At 35.2% G+C, this 16576-nt stretch overlaps 1 protein-coding gene across 1 annotated transcript in view; it reads left to right on the top strand.

Annotated features, from left to right (window-relative positions):
• LOC149546163 (histone-lysine N-methyltransferase EZ3-like) overlaps positions 1-16576 on the top strand; it is a 125836-nt gene that overhangs the window by 89830 nt on the left and 19430 nt on the right. The window contains exons 2-4 of the mRNA XM_089793905.1: positions 9959-10019; positions 10101-10185; positions 10532-10627. Of these exons, the coding sequence (XP_089650031.1) occupies positions 9959-10019; positions 10101-10185; positions 10532-10627 (242 nt within the window). The remainder of the gene's footprint in view (positions 1-9958; positions 10020-10100; positions 10186-10531; positions 10628-16576) is intronic.

Below are 16576 nucleotides of genomic sequence, written 5' to 3' on the forward strand. Positions count from 1 at the left end.
ACTGGCTCTCCTTTTAAAACTGACTTTCTTTTCCTTATTAAAGGATGTGAAATGTTTTCTTCTTATTTTAGAAAAGAAGAATGTCTTCTATTAAAAAAAAGGATAAGAATCTGAAATGTTTTTTCTACCAATATTAGACAGTCGATTTCTAAGTCAGGAATATTCCAAAAACTGCCTACTACCTATTATTGGATTCTAAAAATCATTAAACACTCCACCTACGAACTAAAAAAAACTATTTTAATTTAAGATCCACACACCTGGTCCTAGGTGGCTATATCTAGAGAGCTGATCGAACTGCTACTCTAGGTATGCCACCACATGTAGGACGTTATTACAAACTTCAAAAACTAAAAGCATTTAAAACATAACATTAAATTTCCTATTACATTTTCAACAATGTTGCCTCCTATAGCGTTTCTCTTCTCTGCCACTGCAGCATACTCCCCTGTAGAATGAATCTCAAGTCCTCTTGAGATGATGTGTTGTAGAAATGAATCTCATTCTTCTTTCGAACTTTCCAATTTCTTTAAACTAGGATGAGCATATCTACAAGAAAAACAAAAATAATATCCAACTTCTCCACCTTGTAGCTTTGATTCTTTAATGCTGTAAATGTCATAAAAAATTCTCCAGCATGATTCACTATACATGAAATCTGCATCCCTGCATAAACATTATTAGAAGAAAACATATCATCAACATTAAGATTATTTGAGTTCTGTTTTTGAATATGAGCTTCCTTATACACCATGTAATGTGCATCATATCTATCTTCATCAATAGTAACCATAAACTTATTTGCTTCTTGACTATCAACCAGTTTTACTTCTTGAATCTTAAGAATCGTATTTATCTGTTCTTCCTTTATTAAACATTTATCATCATCTTGATCTTCTGTAGTAATCTCACTTTCAAATATCTCTTTCTTATTACAACTTTGCTCAAGAACAATAACAGTATTGCACTCTTTCCTTTCTTCTTCAAGTTGAGTTTCCGTACTACCACCATGCCTTTTCCATTCTCTCACAATGGCTGCAAATTTTTCCCATAAATCAGATTCTTCTTTAGAACTTGCTGTTACACATTCCTTAGCTTCATCTTCATGCCATTCCTCTTGACATTTTTCTTCATTATGCATATTTAAGGCTTCATCAGTTGCCTCCAAAATCTTTTCCATAGGAGTACCTTCCAACATTGTGCTCTTCTCTATTTTCAAAGGACACATTATTGTTCCAACCATAACTTTATCACACTCAAATCCCATAGGGCTTTCCTCTTTATTCTTTTCATCAACATTTACTTGCTGCACTCCTTCTTTCTGCATTTTATTTTCTCTCAACTTAGCTTCATTCTCTTCACGTTTCCTTCTCAAAGTTTTTATTTCCTCTTCTATCTTGCTTACCTCTTCTTTTTGTTTTCTCATTTCTTCTTCCTCTCTTTTCTTCTTTTCTATCACTTCTTTCAAGAATTCTTTCTTACCCATCACCATAACTTTGGCTTCTCCGGCTTTTGATTCTTCTTGACTTGGCTCAACTAAAGGTATCAGTTCAATGACCTTTCCATTCTTTGTAATGGTATACGTATTCTTCACTCCATCATGATGTGCCTTGAGATCATATTGCCAGGGTCTGCCAAAAAGTAAATGGCATGCATTCATATTAACAATTTCAAACAATAATCTATCTTTATAGGCTCCAATCTGAAATTCCACCCAAGCTTGCTCTTCCACTATAGTATGCTACCCTTTATTTAACCAAGATATTTTGTAAGGATACGGGTGTTGTATTCTTGGTAGCTTTAACTTTTCCACCATTTCAAGAGACACAAAATTTTCTGTAGAACCAGAGTCTACTAGTACCTTACAAACTTTTCCCCCAGATTTATAGGTAGTTCTGAAAATGGACTTCCTTTGTGGTGGTTCTTCTTTGACAGGCATTTTCAACAGTGTTCTTCTCATCATAAGTGCTTCCCCCTTTTCTGGATAACCATAACTGTCTGAATCTTCTTGTAAATCCACTTCTTGTGCCAGGTGTATTCTCCTTTCACTATGAGTACTAGAGCTTTCTTTTGCTGGACATTTGTGTGCCATATGACCTTCCTGATTACAGTTGTAGCATCTTATTGGTCCATTTGTCCTTCCTGGTGATCTTCCTCTGAAATTTGGCCTTCTACCTGTGAAACTTCCTCTGAAATTATCAAAGTTATTATCTTCATTATGCATCTCTGTTTGTGGCTAAAAATTTGGATTCCTTCTGCTAAATGTACCTCTTCCTCTGAATGGTTGTCTTTCTCTGCCTCTATTATAATTTTCTTGTCTCCTTTTGATTTTCTCTTCCACCTTCAAAGCCAACTGATAGCACTTAGCTACGCTGTTAGGACTCAGCAACTGCAACTCTTCTTGTATGTTCATCCTCAAACCATTTAGGTATCTTGCTACCTTGATACTCTCAGGTTCTGCAAATTTTGACCTTAGACTTAACTTCTGAAATTCTTCTGTATAAGTAAAAACATCCATATCCCTTTGTCTGAGATTCTGCCTTTTCTGATGCAACTGTACCTCATAGTCTTCAGGGAGATACATCTCTCTTATCATTGAAACCATCTTCTTCCATGAAATTTTTTTTCTTTTATCCTCTTTTACCCTTTCTTCTTGCACAAAATTCCACCATGTAAGGGCTGCTCCCTTCATTCTGGACTTGGCCAACTTAATTTGCTGTGACTCTGAAACTTTCTCACATTCAAAATGATTCTCTAAGGCTTCAATCCATTCCAACACGAATTCAGTGTCCATCTTTCCTGTAAACATAGGTAACTCCATGAGTTTTTCTCCCAAAGCCTTTAAAGCTTTAAAAAATGGCTTCTCGTTCTCAGATATTCTATCTTCTTCACTGTTGGGTACGTTTTCCTCTTCTTCCATTTCTTCTTTCATTTCTTTCTTCTCAACTACATTCTGCATATATTCCAACTTACTGGCTAGTTCTGCCACTATCCCCTTCAACTCTCTATTCTCTTTCTGGATAAGTTCTTCTTGCTCCTCGACTTTCTTCACTAACTCTGCATTGGTCACCATCTTACTTGATCCTATTGAGGAATCTTGATTAGGGGCGTTCAACATATAACTTCACAACTTGCAACTCTCAAGCTCTGATACCAAAAATGATGCAGAGCCACACCTTGGAAAACTCAGGAGGAATCAGTCACTCAACTGAGTTGCTTTAAGGGGCATCTACAACCTTTAGGATCACACACTAAAATCAAATTCAAAACAAAACTTTGAAAATAAAATCCTCCAAAATATCTTCTTGCTGCCTTCGAATAGACCCACACTCAGACATGAATAACTTCTAAACCAGATAAGATTTACTCAATCCAACCATTGATATATTGTATAACTAGATGTTAAACAAAATATAAAAATTTGAGAGAAATCCAACGGTTCAAACTTGAGATATTGACCCCGCATCAGAGTACATTTTTCTGCAAAATATTGCTTCTTGCTGTCTCTAGATAGACCCGCGAATAGACATGTATAACTTTTGAACCAGATAATATTTTCTCAATCTAACCATTGATATTTTGTGTAACTAAGTTTCAAACAACCTATAAAAATTTGAGAGAAATCCAACAGTTCAAACTTGAGATATTGACCCTGCATCAGAGTACATTTTTCTGCAAAAAATTGCTTCTTGTTGTCTCTAGATAGACCCAGGAATAGACATGTATAACTTTTGAACCAGACAGTATTTTCTCAATCCAACCATTAATATTTGGCATAACTATGTTTCAAACAAACTAGAAAAATTTGAGAGAAATCCAATGGTTCAAACTTGAGATATTGACCCCGCATCAGAGTACATTTTTCTGCAAAACATTGCTTATTGTTGTCTCTAGATAGACCTGCACTCAAACATGAATAACTTTTGAACCAGATCAAAACTCTTCGATCCCTTTGGTGAAGATGGGCATAATTAGACCTATAATAACATATCCAAAGCTCATGAAAATCCAACAGTGCATTTGGAAGATATTACCCACGCACTGAGACTAATTTCTACAAACATACCGAATTCAACCCAAAATTAAAACTTTTTAATCTTCTGCAAACTATCAACTTGTTTCCAGTGAGAAGATAAGAAAAATCTGTTCAAAACTCAGACTATCAAAAAATTGCACAAAGACAAAATGAAAAAAAAATTCCATATCTCTCCAAATTCGATTCCTCCGCTACATAGCCGACTGGCTCTCCTTTTAAAACTGACTTTCTTTTCCTTATTAATGGATGTGAAACGTTTTCTTCTTATTTTAAAAAAGAAGAATGTCTTCTATCCAAAAAAGGATAAGAATCTGGAACATTTTTTCTACCAATATTAGACAGTCATTTTCTAAGTCAAGAATATTCCAAAAACTGCCTACTACCTATTATTGGATTCTAAAAATCATTAAACACTCCACCTACGAACTAAAAAAAACTATTCTAATTTAAGATCCACACACCTGGTCCTAGGTGGCTATATCTGGAGAGCTTATCGAACTGCTACTCTAGGTATGCCACCACATGTAGGATGTTATTATAAACTTCAAAAACTAAAAGCATTTAAAACATAGCATTAAATTCCCTATTACATTTTCAACAATGTTGCCTCCTATAGCGTTTCTCTTCTCTGCCACTGCAGCAGGGGTGGGGTGGATGGATTACATTATTAAAAGGGTTAATAACTTGTATCACAATAGCACTAATCATGGGCACTATAATAGAACTAACCCACATAAAAATATAACTTCGTAGTTACCCTAACACTAAGCTAAACTGTAATAATAGCACTAATATCAGCTATAATATGATTAGTAACCCAAAAATAAGCTTAACCACAATAATAACACAAACCATAGCTCTATCTCTAACTAATCTAACTCTAACTCTAATTATAACCCTGATCCTAATCCTAATTCTACCCCTAACCCTAACCTCAACCCTTTATAACCCTAACTCTAATCCTAATTCTACCCGACCCCTAATTCTAGCCCTAACCCTAACTCTTACTATAACTCTAATCCTAACTCTAATTCTAACTCTAACACTAATTCTAACCCTAATTTTAACCCATATTCTAACTCTAACCCTAACTCTAACTCCAACTCCAACTCTATCTCTAACCCTAACCCTACCCTAATTCTAACCCTAACTCTAACCTTAACTATAACTATAAATCTAACTCTAATTTTAATCCTAACCCCAACACTAACTCTAACCCTAACCCTACCCTTAATCCTAACCCTAACAATATATTTAATACTAGTCCTAACCCTTACACTATATGTAACTCTAACTCTAACCCTAACCCTATTTCTAATCCTAACTCGAACCCTACTTCTAACCCTAACTCTAACTCTAACCCTAACTCCAACCCTAACCCTAACCCTAACTCTATCTCCAACTTTAGCTCTAACTCTAACTTGATCCCTAACTCTAACTCTTATTCTAACCCTAATCCTAGCCCTAACCCTAGTCTAAATTCTAGCCCCAATTCTAACACTAACACTAACACTAACACTAACACTAACACTAACACTAACACTAACACTAACACTAACACTAACACTAACACTAACACTAACACTAACACTAACACTAACACTAATACTACCACTAACACTAACACTAAAACTACCACTACCACTAACACTAACACTAACACTAACACTAACCCTAATGCTAATCCTAACTCTAACTATAACCCTTGGGCTAACCCTAACCCTAATCCTAATTCTAACCCTAACTCTAACTCTAACCCTTGTCTAACTCTTATTCTAATTCAATCTCTAGCTCAAACCCTAACTATAAATCTGACCCTACTCATAACCCTAGTTCTAACTCTAACTGTATTTGTAACCTTAATTCTAACCCAAACCCTAATTCTTACCCTTACACTAACCCTAACGCTAAGTCCATCTCTAACTATAATTATATTTGTAACCTTAATTCTAAATCTAACCCTAATCCTAACTCTAACTCTAACTCTAACTCTAATTCTACACCCAACCCTAACCCTAACCTATATAACCCTAACTCTAATCCTAATTCTAACCCTAACTCTAGCCCTAACCCTAACCTAATTCTAATCCTAACTATAACTCTAATCCTAACTCTAACTCTAATTCTCACCCTAATCCTAATCCTTACCCTAACATCGATTCTAACCTTGACTCTAACTCTAATGCTAATTTTAGTCCTATCCCTAATTCTAACCCTAATTCTAACCTTCACTCCAACTCTAACTCTAACTCTAACCCTAACCCTAACCCTAACTCTAACTCTAACTCTAACTCTAACTCTAACCCTACCCATAATTCTAACCCTAACTATAACTCAAACTCAAATTGTAATTGTAAACCTAGCCCTAACATTAACCCTAACCCTAACTCTAACTCTAAACCTACACCTAATCCTAACCCTAACACTATATATAGCTCTAACTCTAACCTTAACCCTAATTCTAATCCTAATCCCCACCCTAACTCTACCCCTAACCCTAACCCTAAATCTAACCCTAACCCCAACTCCATCTCTAACTTTAATTCTAACTCTAATTTGAACCCTAATTCTAACTCTAATTCTAACCCTAACCCTAACCCTAACCCTAACCCCAATTCTAACCCTAACTCTAGCTCTAACTCTAACTCTAACTCTAACTCTTATACTAACACTAACACTAGAATTAGCTCTAATATTTACTCTAACTCTAATTGTAACCTTAACCCTTATGCTAACTATAACTGTAATTGTAACCCTAACTCTAACCATAATTCTAAGCTGAACCTTAATTCTAACCCTAACTATAATCCTAACTCTAACTCTAACTCTAAACCATATTCTAACTCTAACTCTAACTTTTACTCTAACTCTAACTCTAACTCTAACTCTAACCCAAACACTAACCCTAACTATATTTGTAACCCTAATTCTAACCCTCACCCTAATTCTTACCCTTACCCTAACCCTAACTCTAACTCTAACCCTAACTATACTTGCCCTAACTCTAACCCTAACCCTAATCCTAACTCTAACTCTAATTCTAAACCTAACCCTAACCCTAACTGTAACCCTAACTTTAACTCTAAGCCTAAGCCTAACTCTAGCTCTAATTGTAACCCCAACCCTAACAATAGCTCTAAATCTAACCTTAACTCTAATTCAAACCCTATCCCTCACCCTAATTTTAATCCTAATGCTAACCCTAACTCTAACTCTAACCCTGACCCTAACCTTAACACTAATCCTAACCCTAACTCTAACCTTAACCCTGACCTTAACTCAAACTCTAACCTTAACCCTGACCTTAACCTTAAACATACCCTAACTCTAGCTCTAACCCTAACCCTAACCTTAACACTAACCTTAACCATAAACATAACTCTACCCCTAACTCTAACCCTAAATCTAACTCTACCAGTTTTAAACCTAACCCTAACTTTAATCCTGACTCAAATCCTAACCCTAATCATAACTCTAACCTTAACCTTGACTCAAACCCTAACCCTAACCCTAGCCCCACTATAACACTAACCCTAATCATAATCATAACTCTAACCCTAACCTCAACCATAAGCATAACTCTAACCCCAGCCTTAACCATAAGCATAACTCTAACCCTAAATCTAACTCTACCATAGTTGGACTCTAACCCTATCCCTAACCCTAAGTCTAACTTTAACCTTGACTCAAACCCTAACCATAACCCTAACCCTAGCCTTACTATAACCCTAACCCTAAACTTAACCATAACCATAACTCTAACCCTAACCTTAACCATAAACATAACTTTAATCCAAACCTTAACCATAACCACAATTCTAACCCTATCCTTAAACATAACTCAAACCCTAACCCTAACTCCAACCCTAACGTTAAGGCTAACCCTAACCTTAATTCTATCCCTAAGGTTAACATTAACTATAATGGTAACTTTGTCCCTAACCATATATCTACGTTTGACTATAACATTTTACATTACAATATCCCAAAAATAAAATAAAATTTTCAATCTAAATTAAACTCCAAATATTAAATTTTTCAAAAAAATTGAAGCATAATTTAATACTAAGTTTATATAACTCTTATATATATATATATATATATATATATATATATATATATATATATATATATATATATATATAATGCTAAAAGTAATCATGTTCTCGAGGCACCTATCCAACTACAATTAAAACAAGTGCCACATAGAGGCTTGTATTTGCCATCAAGTTATAATAGTTTAATTAGATAATATATTAATTATAATTTATTGATTGGCAATGATAATGTATAATATAGTCTAATTATAATTTTAGTATTTTCATAATATTTGAGATGTTAAAAATTCTTATATTCAATTTATAATTTTAAAAATTAATCATTCTATTTTTATAAATTGTTAGTAGTTAAAGTATTAATATTTTAAAAATGTATTCAAATATATGTTTGATCTATTTCATATTTTCATATATTATTATTGAAAATATCACCTCATAATATGGGTATGCTTCCTGAAAATTAAGTAAAATAATTTTATAGATTTTAGAAATTAAAAATCTCTCATATATATACATTAGAAAAAAAACAAATGAACTTCAAAATAAAAACACTGTGAAAAAAATAAAATTAATCACAATTTAAGTAGAATTGATTGCAATAGTATATAGAGTTCTCTAAGGGGACACATTATAATGATGCACGATAGGGTTTCACTTTTAGTTCAGATTAATATATAATATTTAAAAGCTTTATTTATTATAGATGTATTTTAATATATTATTAATATGTATAATATTATTTTATTAATTAAAATGTACTTTTTATTTAATAAAATTATTATAATTATTAAAATATAAAATAATTTCAAAATATTTGAATTCCTTTTATAGACAAATTTAAGGCCGACATTTTGAATCTGGATTCTTTTACCCTAATATGCAGGTTTCGTGCGTCGCTGCCTCAGGTCTGAACCCTCCATCCAAAAAAAAGACCTAAATGGTGGGTGGATGGTGTGGTAAAGATAATCAATAATCAATAAGAGGTTGCCGTCGAAAAGGTATCATTTTTCTTCCAGAAAATATGAAGCATTGATAAATAACTTCAGGATAGGTGGATGGTGAAGTTATTCAACAAAAGATTGTGAGTAGAGAAGGTTGTCTTTTTATATATATTAAGAATACATAGAAGGTCTTACTGGTTAGATGTATTGGTTACATATATCACTATAATGAGAAGTTCTTAGATTATGGGTTCATTGCTCAATTATATATTTATTTGTTTTTGCTCTTTTCAACTATTGATTTTCCTTTATCAATTCCAACTTGTAGACAAAACCATTGTCCTTGATGTGTCTTTGGTTTCTTTTGTGGTGGGAAGAAACCCCACCAGTGTTTGTGACATCCTTTTTTTTGCCCTAGTTATCTATTATGTAGGAAAATTATTGCCATTGTCTTTGATATGTCTTTAGTTCTTTTGTGACGGAAAGAAACCCACCACCATTTCTGACATCCATTTTTGCCTATTTAGCTATTATGTCAGACAGTTATTATTACATTATTTTCCACGGCATTGTAAATGGCGGCCAGTTACATCATTATATGCTTCAAAAGTGATCTGCCTTCGTTCTATCCTTTCATTAACCTACAAAATAAATGCTAATACATAAACAATCTCATGATTTGTATGGTTTCAAATTTTTATTGATAAATTTCTCTTTTTTATGATAGTTCAGAATTGGGGAAGTGTTTTCAAATGATCTAAACTTTTGAATAATAGAAAGTCAATAACAAGACAACATTAAAACCAATTAAACGACCAAGAAAATAAAAGCCCCACCAAAATCTAACTATTATTAAAAATTTGTATTGAATTCGAACAGCATCAATATTTTAATTATACGTCTCTGATATACCATGACCTCAGGCAGGTGAGAATGTCAGGAAAGACATTGCAGCTTTGAATGTTATTCATGATTTAACTACAGGTGATAAATTACGTTTTCAATCATTCTGCAATTGTCTCTAATGACTTATTGAATTACTCATTATTTTTTTGTTAAGTGCAGCTGAAGACATGAATGATCCTAAAATTATCACACTTCCTCAAGCGCAGAGAGTCCCCAAATTTACAGCATACTCTTTTTTGGCAAGGTAAGCCAAGTAGTTATTCCCTTGTACAACTGAGTTTTACAAATCTGTCAAGTAAATAAATTTCAAATATTTCTTTCTAATTTACTGTTTACGGTTGCTCTGAATATCTTTGATTCAGAATGGAGATTCTTTGCAAACTTTAATTTTCTTCTTTTCAGTTTTAAATAATAATCAGTATTTTATAATTAATATTAATACCAATTCGTCTATTAATGGATGAAAAGTTTTTTTCATTATTTGTAATAGCTTTTTAATATTATTAAATTAATTAATATTTAACATTATATCTTCTTTGGTTTATTATTTTTAGTTTCGAGTCTTACTGGAATTAGGATCTGAGGTGCAGGAACAAAAGAGTAGAAGATGGCATTTCTTCACAGAAGAAAAACATTTCCTCACAGCAGAAATCCAAGTTCAGAAAAGGAGAAGACTATCTTTTGCTGTAAGTTGAATGTACATGTAATTTGTAAATTATTTTCTTCTAATATTGATAGTATATGTTACATAAACTTGCAAAATTACATAGTATGTTTGTTTCTTCATATAAAATGCAAATGAGAGTTTTAATTTCAACCAGAAAAATTAAGAAGGTTTTTAATTTTCTTTATTGTTCAATTTTATATTCTGAATGCAACTTTCAAGCAGCTTCCTGGTATTAGTAGGCAACTTTGGCCAATGACAGAACCTTCTTACCAGACAGAGAGTCTTATTGAGCCCAAAATGACCTCGTATACTTCCTTGATGTTTCTTCCTCATGGAACAGTTAGGGACTGACACAAAGCTGACAACCCTTAAATAATAATAATCCATTCTGCAACATGAAAAGTATTCTCAAACCTGCTACAAACCCCATATATCTACTTGAAATCCAGATCTTCCGCACACTTGCAACACTGTCAGAACCCTTCTGCATAGTACAACTTCTATCCTGTTAACTTGCTCCCTTGAATGTGGAGGCTTAAATGCTTTCCACCCACTTCAAGTGCCTATGACTGAACATTTCCGGCCCATTCAAGAAACTTAAAGCATGATTATTAGTATAAATAATAAATTCTTTAGGAAGCAAGTAATGCCTCCACTTCTTAAGAGCTTTAACCATGACATAAAGTTCTAAGTCATAAGAAGAGTACTTTTTTTTTTCTTCATTCAGTTTTTCATTGAAGAAAGTCGCAGGCCTTCCCTCTTGGCTTAACACTGCACCTATTGTCAGACCACTTGTCAAATCACTTGCATCACATTCAGTGGTGAAGACTTTGTTGAAATCGGGTAATACCAAAATTGGGTACTTTGGTTACTCTATTTCAATAGCTAAAAAATTTGATCTTCTTCCTTAGTCCACACAAATTTCACTCTTCCTCCTTCTTTGATGGTCTCAAGAATTGAAGCACAAATATAACTAAAATTCTTAATGAACTTCCTACAAAATGTGGTCAAAAACTTCACTTCTCTTGCACTCTTATGGGTTTGCCAGTACAAGATAGCCTCCACATTGGAAGGATCTATCTTCAAAACCCCTTTGGATATCACAAATCCCAACTAAATGAATTCCTTTTTCATGAATTCACTCTTGTCAAGATTTATCTGCTACTTTTCTTCAAGTAACCTTCTTATCACCAATTCAAAATGCTTGAGGTGTTCTTCCTTTCTCTGCTATATATCAGTATATATATCATCTAGCTATACCACTACAAACTTGCCAATGAAATCCTATAACACCTCATTCATTAACCTCATGAAGGTTCTAGGTGCATTCTACAAGCAAAAGGCATTACAAGCCACTCATAGAGACCTTTATTGATCTTGAATGTCATTCTCCACTCAGCCCCCTCTATTACTTTGATTTGATAGTACCCACTTTTCAAGTCTATCTTGGAAAAACATGGTGCTCCCCATAAACAATCTATTAGATCCTCTATTTTAGGAATTGGAAACCTATATCCAATGGTCATCCTATTGATTTTCCTACAATCAATGCATAACCTCCAAGTTCCATCTTTTTTTGGTGCCAAAATAGTGGACAGTGTACATTGGCTACACATCTTTCTAATCAAGCCCTTATCTAACAAGTCCTAGACTCCTAGACTTGTTTACCTACCTCTACATTTTGTTGTAGGATTAACTTACATATGCAACCTTATTAGGAAGCACCACTCTTGGAATGAGGTCAATCTGATGGCTTATGTCTTTGACAAAGGGTATGGAATCATGATCACCTTTAGTAATGGAATCCTTGTACTTTTCTTGTAGTTCCCTGACTTCTTTAGGACCTCTATCAAAAACTTCCTTATTTTCTTCCTCCTTAGGGTTTATGATCAAAGAAAAATCTAATCCTTCTTCCTTTAATGTTTCTCTGTAAACTATATTTCTCTTACTACCACTACACTTCCCCTCAATTGTTTAGTGCTTCGTTCTTCAACTACGGATTGAGTTTTGAAGACTACCCCATCCTTCTGAAAAGTGTAGGCATTTCTCTCCCAATCTAGATGTGTTTTCTTGTCAAATTTACATGGTCTACTAAGAAGAAGATGCTAAGAATCCTTGGATAATATATTACATAATATCCTATCCATATACCCCCCAATGTTCAATTCTATATGTGCCTTCTTATTCACAACCATGAGAAGGAGAACCCTTCTCTAGACATCTATATACAAGATCTCCCAAATGATTGCAATCAAAACATTTCATATTGGAAAATTTGGATACTCTACCTAATCAACTTCCTCCACCACTACCATTTGGTATTTTTGCTCTATATCCTCCTCTTCTACTTGAGTCCCCTTCTTTATCTCCTCGAATGAAGTCATTGAAGGACCTCTACCCTAAGTGCTTCTCTTTAAAGATTCCTTTTTTTATTTCTTCCTCTTCCTCTACCATTTTGCTTCTATCTCCTATTGGTATTTTCATCTACTTTAAAGGTTAACTGATAACACTTATGAATAATATAAGGACACAATATATTTAGTTCATGAATACTCATTTTGAGTCCATTTAAATATCTATCCATGTCCACACAATCCTCCTCTACTATTTTGGATCTCATGTATAGCTTTTGAAACACCTTAGTGTAGTTATTTACATCCATTTCTATTTTCCTTAAATTTTTCCTATTCCCATGCAACTATACCTCATAATCTCTAGGTACATATGTCTCCTTGATTTTGGAAACCATTCCCTTCCAAGAAGTGAACATTTTCTTCACTAACTTTTTCTCTATGCTTGAAAAAAGTTCCACCATGTGATGGTTTCTTCCTTCAATGTAGACTTATAAATTTTCACCTTTTGAATCTCATGTGTGCTTTCACATTCAAAGTAGTTCTCCAAGGCTTCCAACTAATCCATCATGGTGTTTTCATCCATCTTCCTACTAAGTGTGGAAACTTCTTCTTACCTTCCATGACTCCAACTCCCATGGACTTGAGTAAATTTAGGAGTGGCCTCTACTTTGCAGCTCTATAAGAACCTCTTATTCTTCTTTCCTACAGGTCTTTGTAAGAATTTGGTATAGCTCTGATACCATGTGAGAATTTTCCTTAGGGAAAAATGACACCAAGATCAAGAAGCACAAGACAAATCATAATATGGACCAAATGATGTATGATCATAATAACAATATCACGACTGGACATAATTTGCGTCGGTGTTTTTGGAGATCTTCTGCAGTCAATTTTGGATTGGGGTTTTATTGTTTGCATGGCAGGGCCTGGGATTTCTTCTCTATTGGTGAGAATAGATGGTTCTTCTCTAACTATGCATGCAATTCGATCTGAATCGTTTTATTCAGGGGAGAGCTCCAAGCTGAAAAAAGTTAATGGTTGTTTTCCGCGTAGCCATGATCACCCTGTTCTGGTTATTCCTCCAACGGCTGTAATGGAGGACATTGATTATTGGACCAAGCATGCTTTGATATGCAAATTTCTTGGAATTCGAATTTCCCTATCCGCTCTTGAGGCATGGATCCACCGCTCTTGGTAGGTGGAAGGCGATATGGAGATTATGTTGGCAGGGAATAGTTATTTTTTTGTTGTATTCTCTTGCATGTCTGATCGTGATCATGTTTTTGAAGGAGGCCCTTATTTCTACAACCATGTGGGGTTATTTGTCAAACCTTGGCATTCAGGTTTTAATTCTGCTGAGGATATCCCTTCAATAGTGCCAGTTTGGGTTTGCTTGCCTCGTCTTCCCTTGGAATTTTGGCGTGAAGACATCCTTCGACAAATTGCTGCTTTGTTGGGAAAGCCGGCTGCGATCGCACATCAATCCCTCGATAAAAAGGTTATTTCTTATGCTAGAATTTGTGTTGAAATTAATTTGAATAACCCATTACCAGATTCTTTGGAAATTTGTCTAGGGGATTCTTCTTGGGTGCAACAGTTAGATTATGAATCCCTCCCTTTCCGTTGCCAGATTTGTCATGAGTATGGTCATTTACTGCGGTAGTGCCCCTGTAACTTGAGTTTCAAAGGAGTGGATCGTTCTACAGCTGGCAATGCTAGTGGTTTGGCAGATACTACAGGGAAAGGACAATCTCAAATGGTTAATACTACCAAGGGGATGAATCCACAAGATGCTACAGGTAAGGGTAAGGCTCAAATGCAGGATAAGGATGGATTTACCCCTGTTCGCCCTCGAGCTAAGGGACGTGGTCAAAAAAGGCCTTTGAAAAAAAGATTATCTGATTCAGGTTTTAACCGCTTTGAGGTGCTGGATAGTATGGTTCTAGAGGAGGGTATTCCTCCTCCTAGCTCTTTTGATCCAGTTTGCCCAGATGAGAGATCTGTTCCTAATGATGCTTGTGGGGCATCTCAAGTTGTAGTATATCAGAACTGTGAGGTTCCTATAGCTCCTGTGACAGAGGCTCTGGTGACTCCTGCAGTGTTGGAAGATAATGATGTTGTTTTGGCTGACTTGGTTAAGGATGTGCTACCATCAGGTAAGGGCAAGCGATCTCCTCTCCCCTTGGGGTTGCTGCCTCAACCCTTTAAGCGGGCTTCTTCTACTCCCCCTTTAAGGAGTGGGCGCAAAACAGACCAAGAGAAGATTAAACTCACAGGAGATATATTGATTGAGTCTGGTTCAGTGAATCCTTTGGATTCTCATTTTCCCAATTCTACCCAATGATGATTATTCTCTCATGGAATGTAAGGGGGTTGAATAGCATCCCTAGACAAAAGGCTATTCATAACTTGGTGGTTGATCATAGTCCTGATGTTTTTTGTATCCAAGAGACTAAGCTCTCTATGGAGTCTATGGTCCAACATGCCTTTAGTATTTGGTCTTGTGGCCAATGCCAGTGTGTTGGGGCAACAAGCAGTGCTGGTGGTTTAGCTATATTTTGGGATCCTCAAAAAATTTCTCCTCTTGGCTGGATGTCTTCTCGCTCAACTCTCTCTATGGTAGCTTCTGCTCTAGACTCAGGAGAGGTAATCATGGTTACTAATGTGTATGCACCTGTTGATCTTATGGGAAAGGAGGAACTTTGGGAACATATTCAATATGTTAGAAATTGTCATCCTTATCATCCTTGGGTGTTAGCAGGGGACTTCAATTCAGTTTTAAGTCTGGAAGAGAAGCATGGTGGTTTGGCTAGATTGGGTCCTTCTTCTGCTCTTCTTCAGCAACACATATCTCTTTTTCGTCTCTCTAATGTTAAGCCTTCTAATGGCCTCTATACTTGGAATAATCACAGGACTGGTGTTGCTGCTATCTCAGAACGTTTGGATAGATTTCTTGTTTCTTGCTTCTGGCTTAGTGGCACTCTTACTATCTCTTCAGAAATCCTTGATTGGAGGGGTTCAGATCATTGGCCAATCAAATTTTCCGCTATAGGGGCTTATGTTCTGAAGCATCCTCCTTTTAAGTTCTAGTTGATGTGGCTTCGTGACTCCTCTCTTCATGATTTTGTTTTTTGTTGGTGGAAAGATGGTGCTCCTGCATATGGTATTGCAATGTTTTCATTTTCTAAAAGGCTTCAATATGTTAAAAGGTAGCTCAAGATATGGAATAGGGAATGCTTTGGGAACCTTCACTTTATGAAGAGGCTTGCTCAAGAAAATCTTGATGTCATCACAAGGGAGATTAGAGATCAAGGTTTCTCAGAGGATCTTGGCCAGGCTGAATCCCTTGCTTCTAGAGCTCTAGAAGAATGGGAACTTCGAGAGGAAATTTTTTGGAAGCAAAAGGCTCGAGTTGATTGGCTCCAGGAAGGTGATCGAAACACTGCCTTTTTCCATAAAACAGTGCAATCTCGCCAGAATCAGAGCACTATCTCTTCTTTGGTTAATTCTCAAGGTATCCAACTGAATTCCTTGCCAGCTTTGTTCTAGGAGGCTATTTCATACTTCTCTACCCTCTTCTTTGAGGACTCTCCTCCTGCTGATAATGAAGAAAA

The sequence above is a fragment of the Cupressus sempervirens genome, chromosome 7, assembly GCF_028749045.1.
Source record: "Cupressus sempervirens isolate cs-2001-9-10 chromosome 7, ASM2874904v1, whole genome shotgun sequence".
Classification (NCBI taxonomy): Eukaryota; Viridiplantae; Streptophyta; class Pinopsida; order Cupressales; family Cupressaceae; genus Cupressus; species Cupressus sempervirens.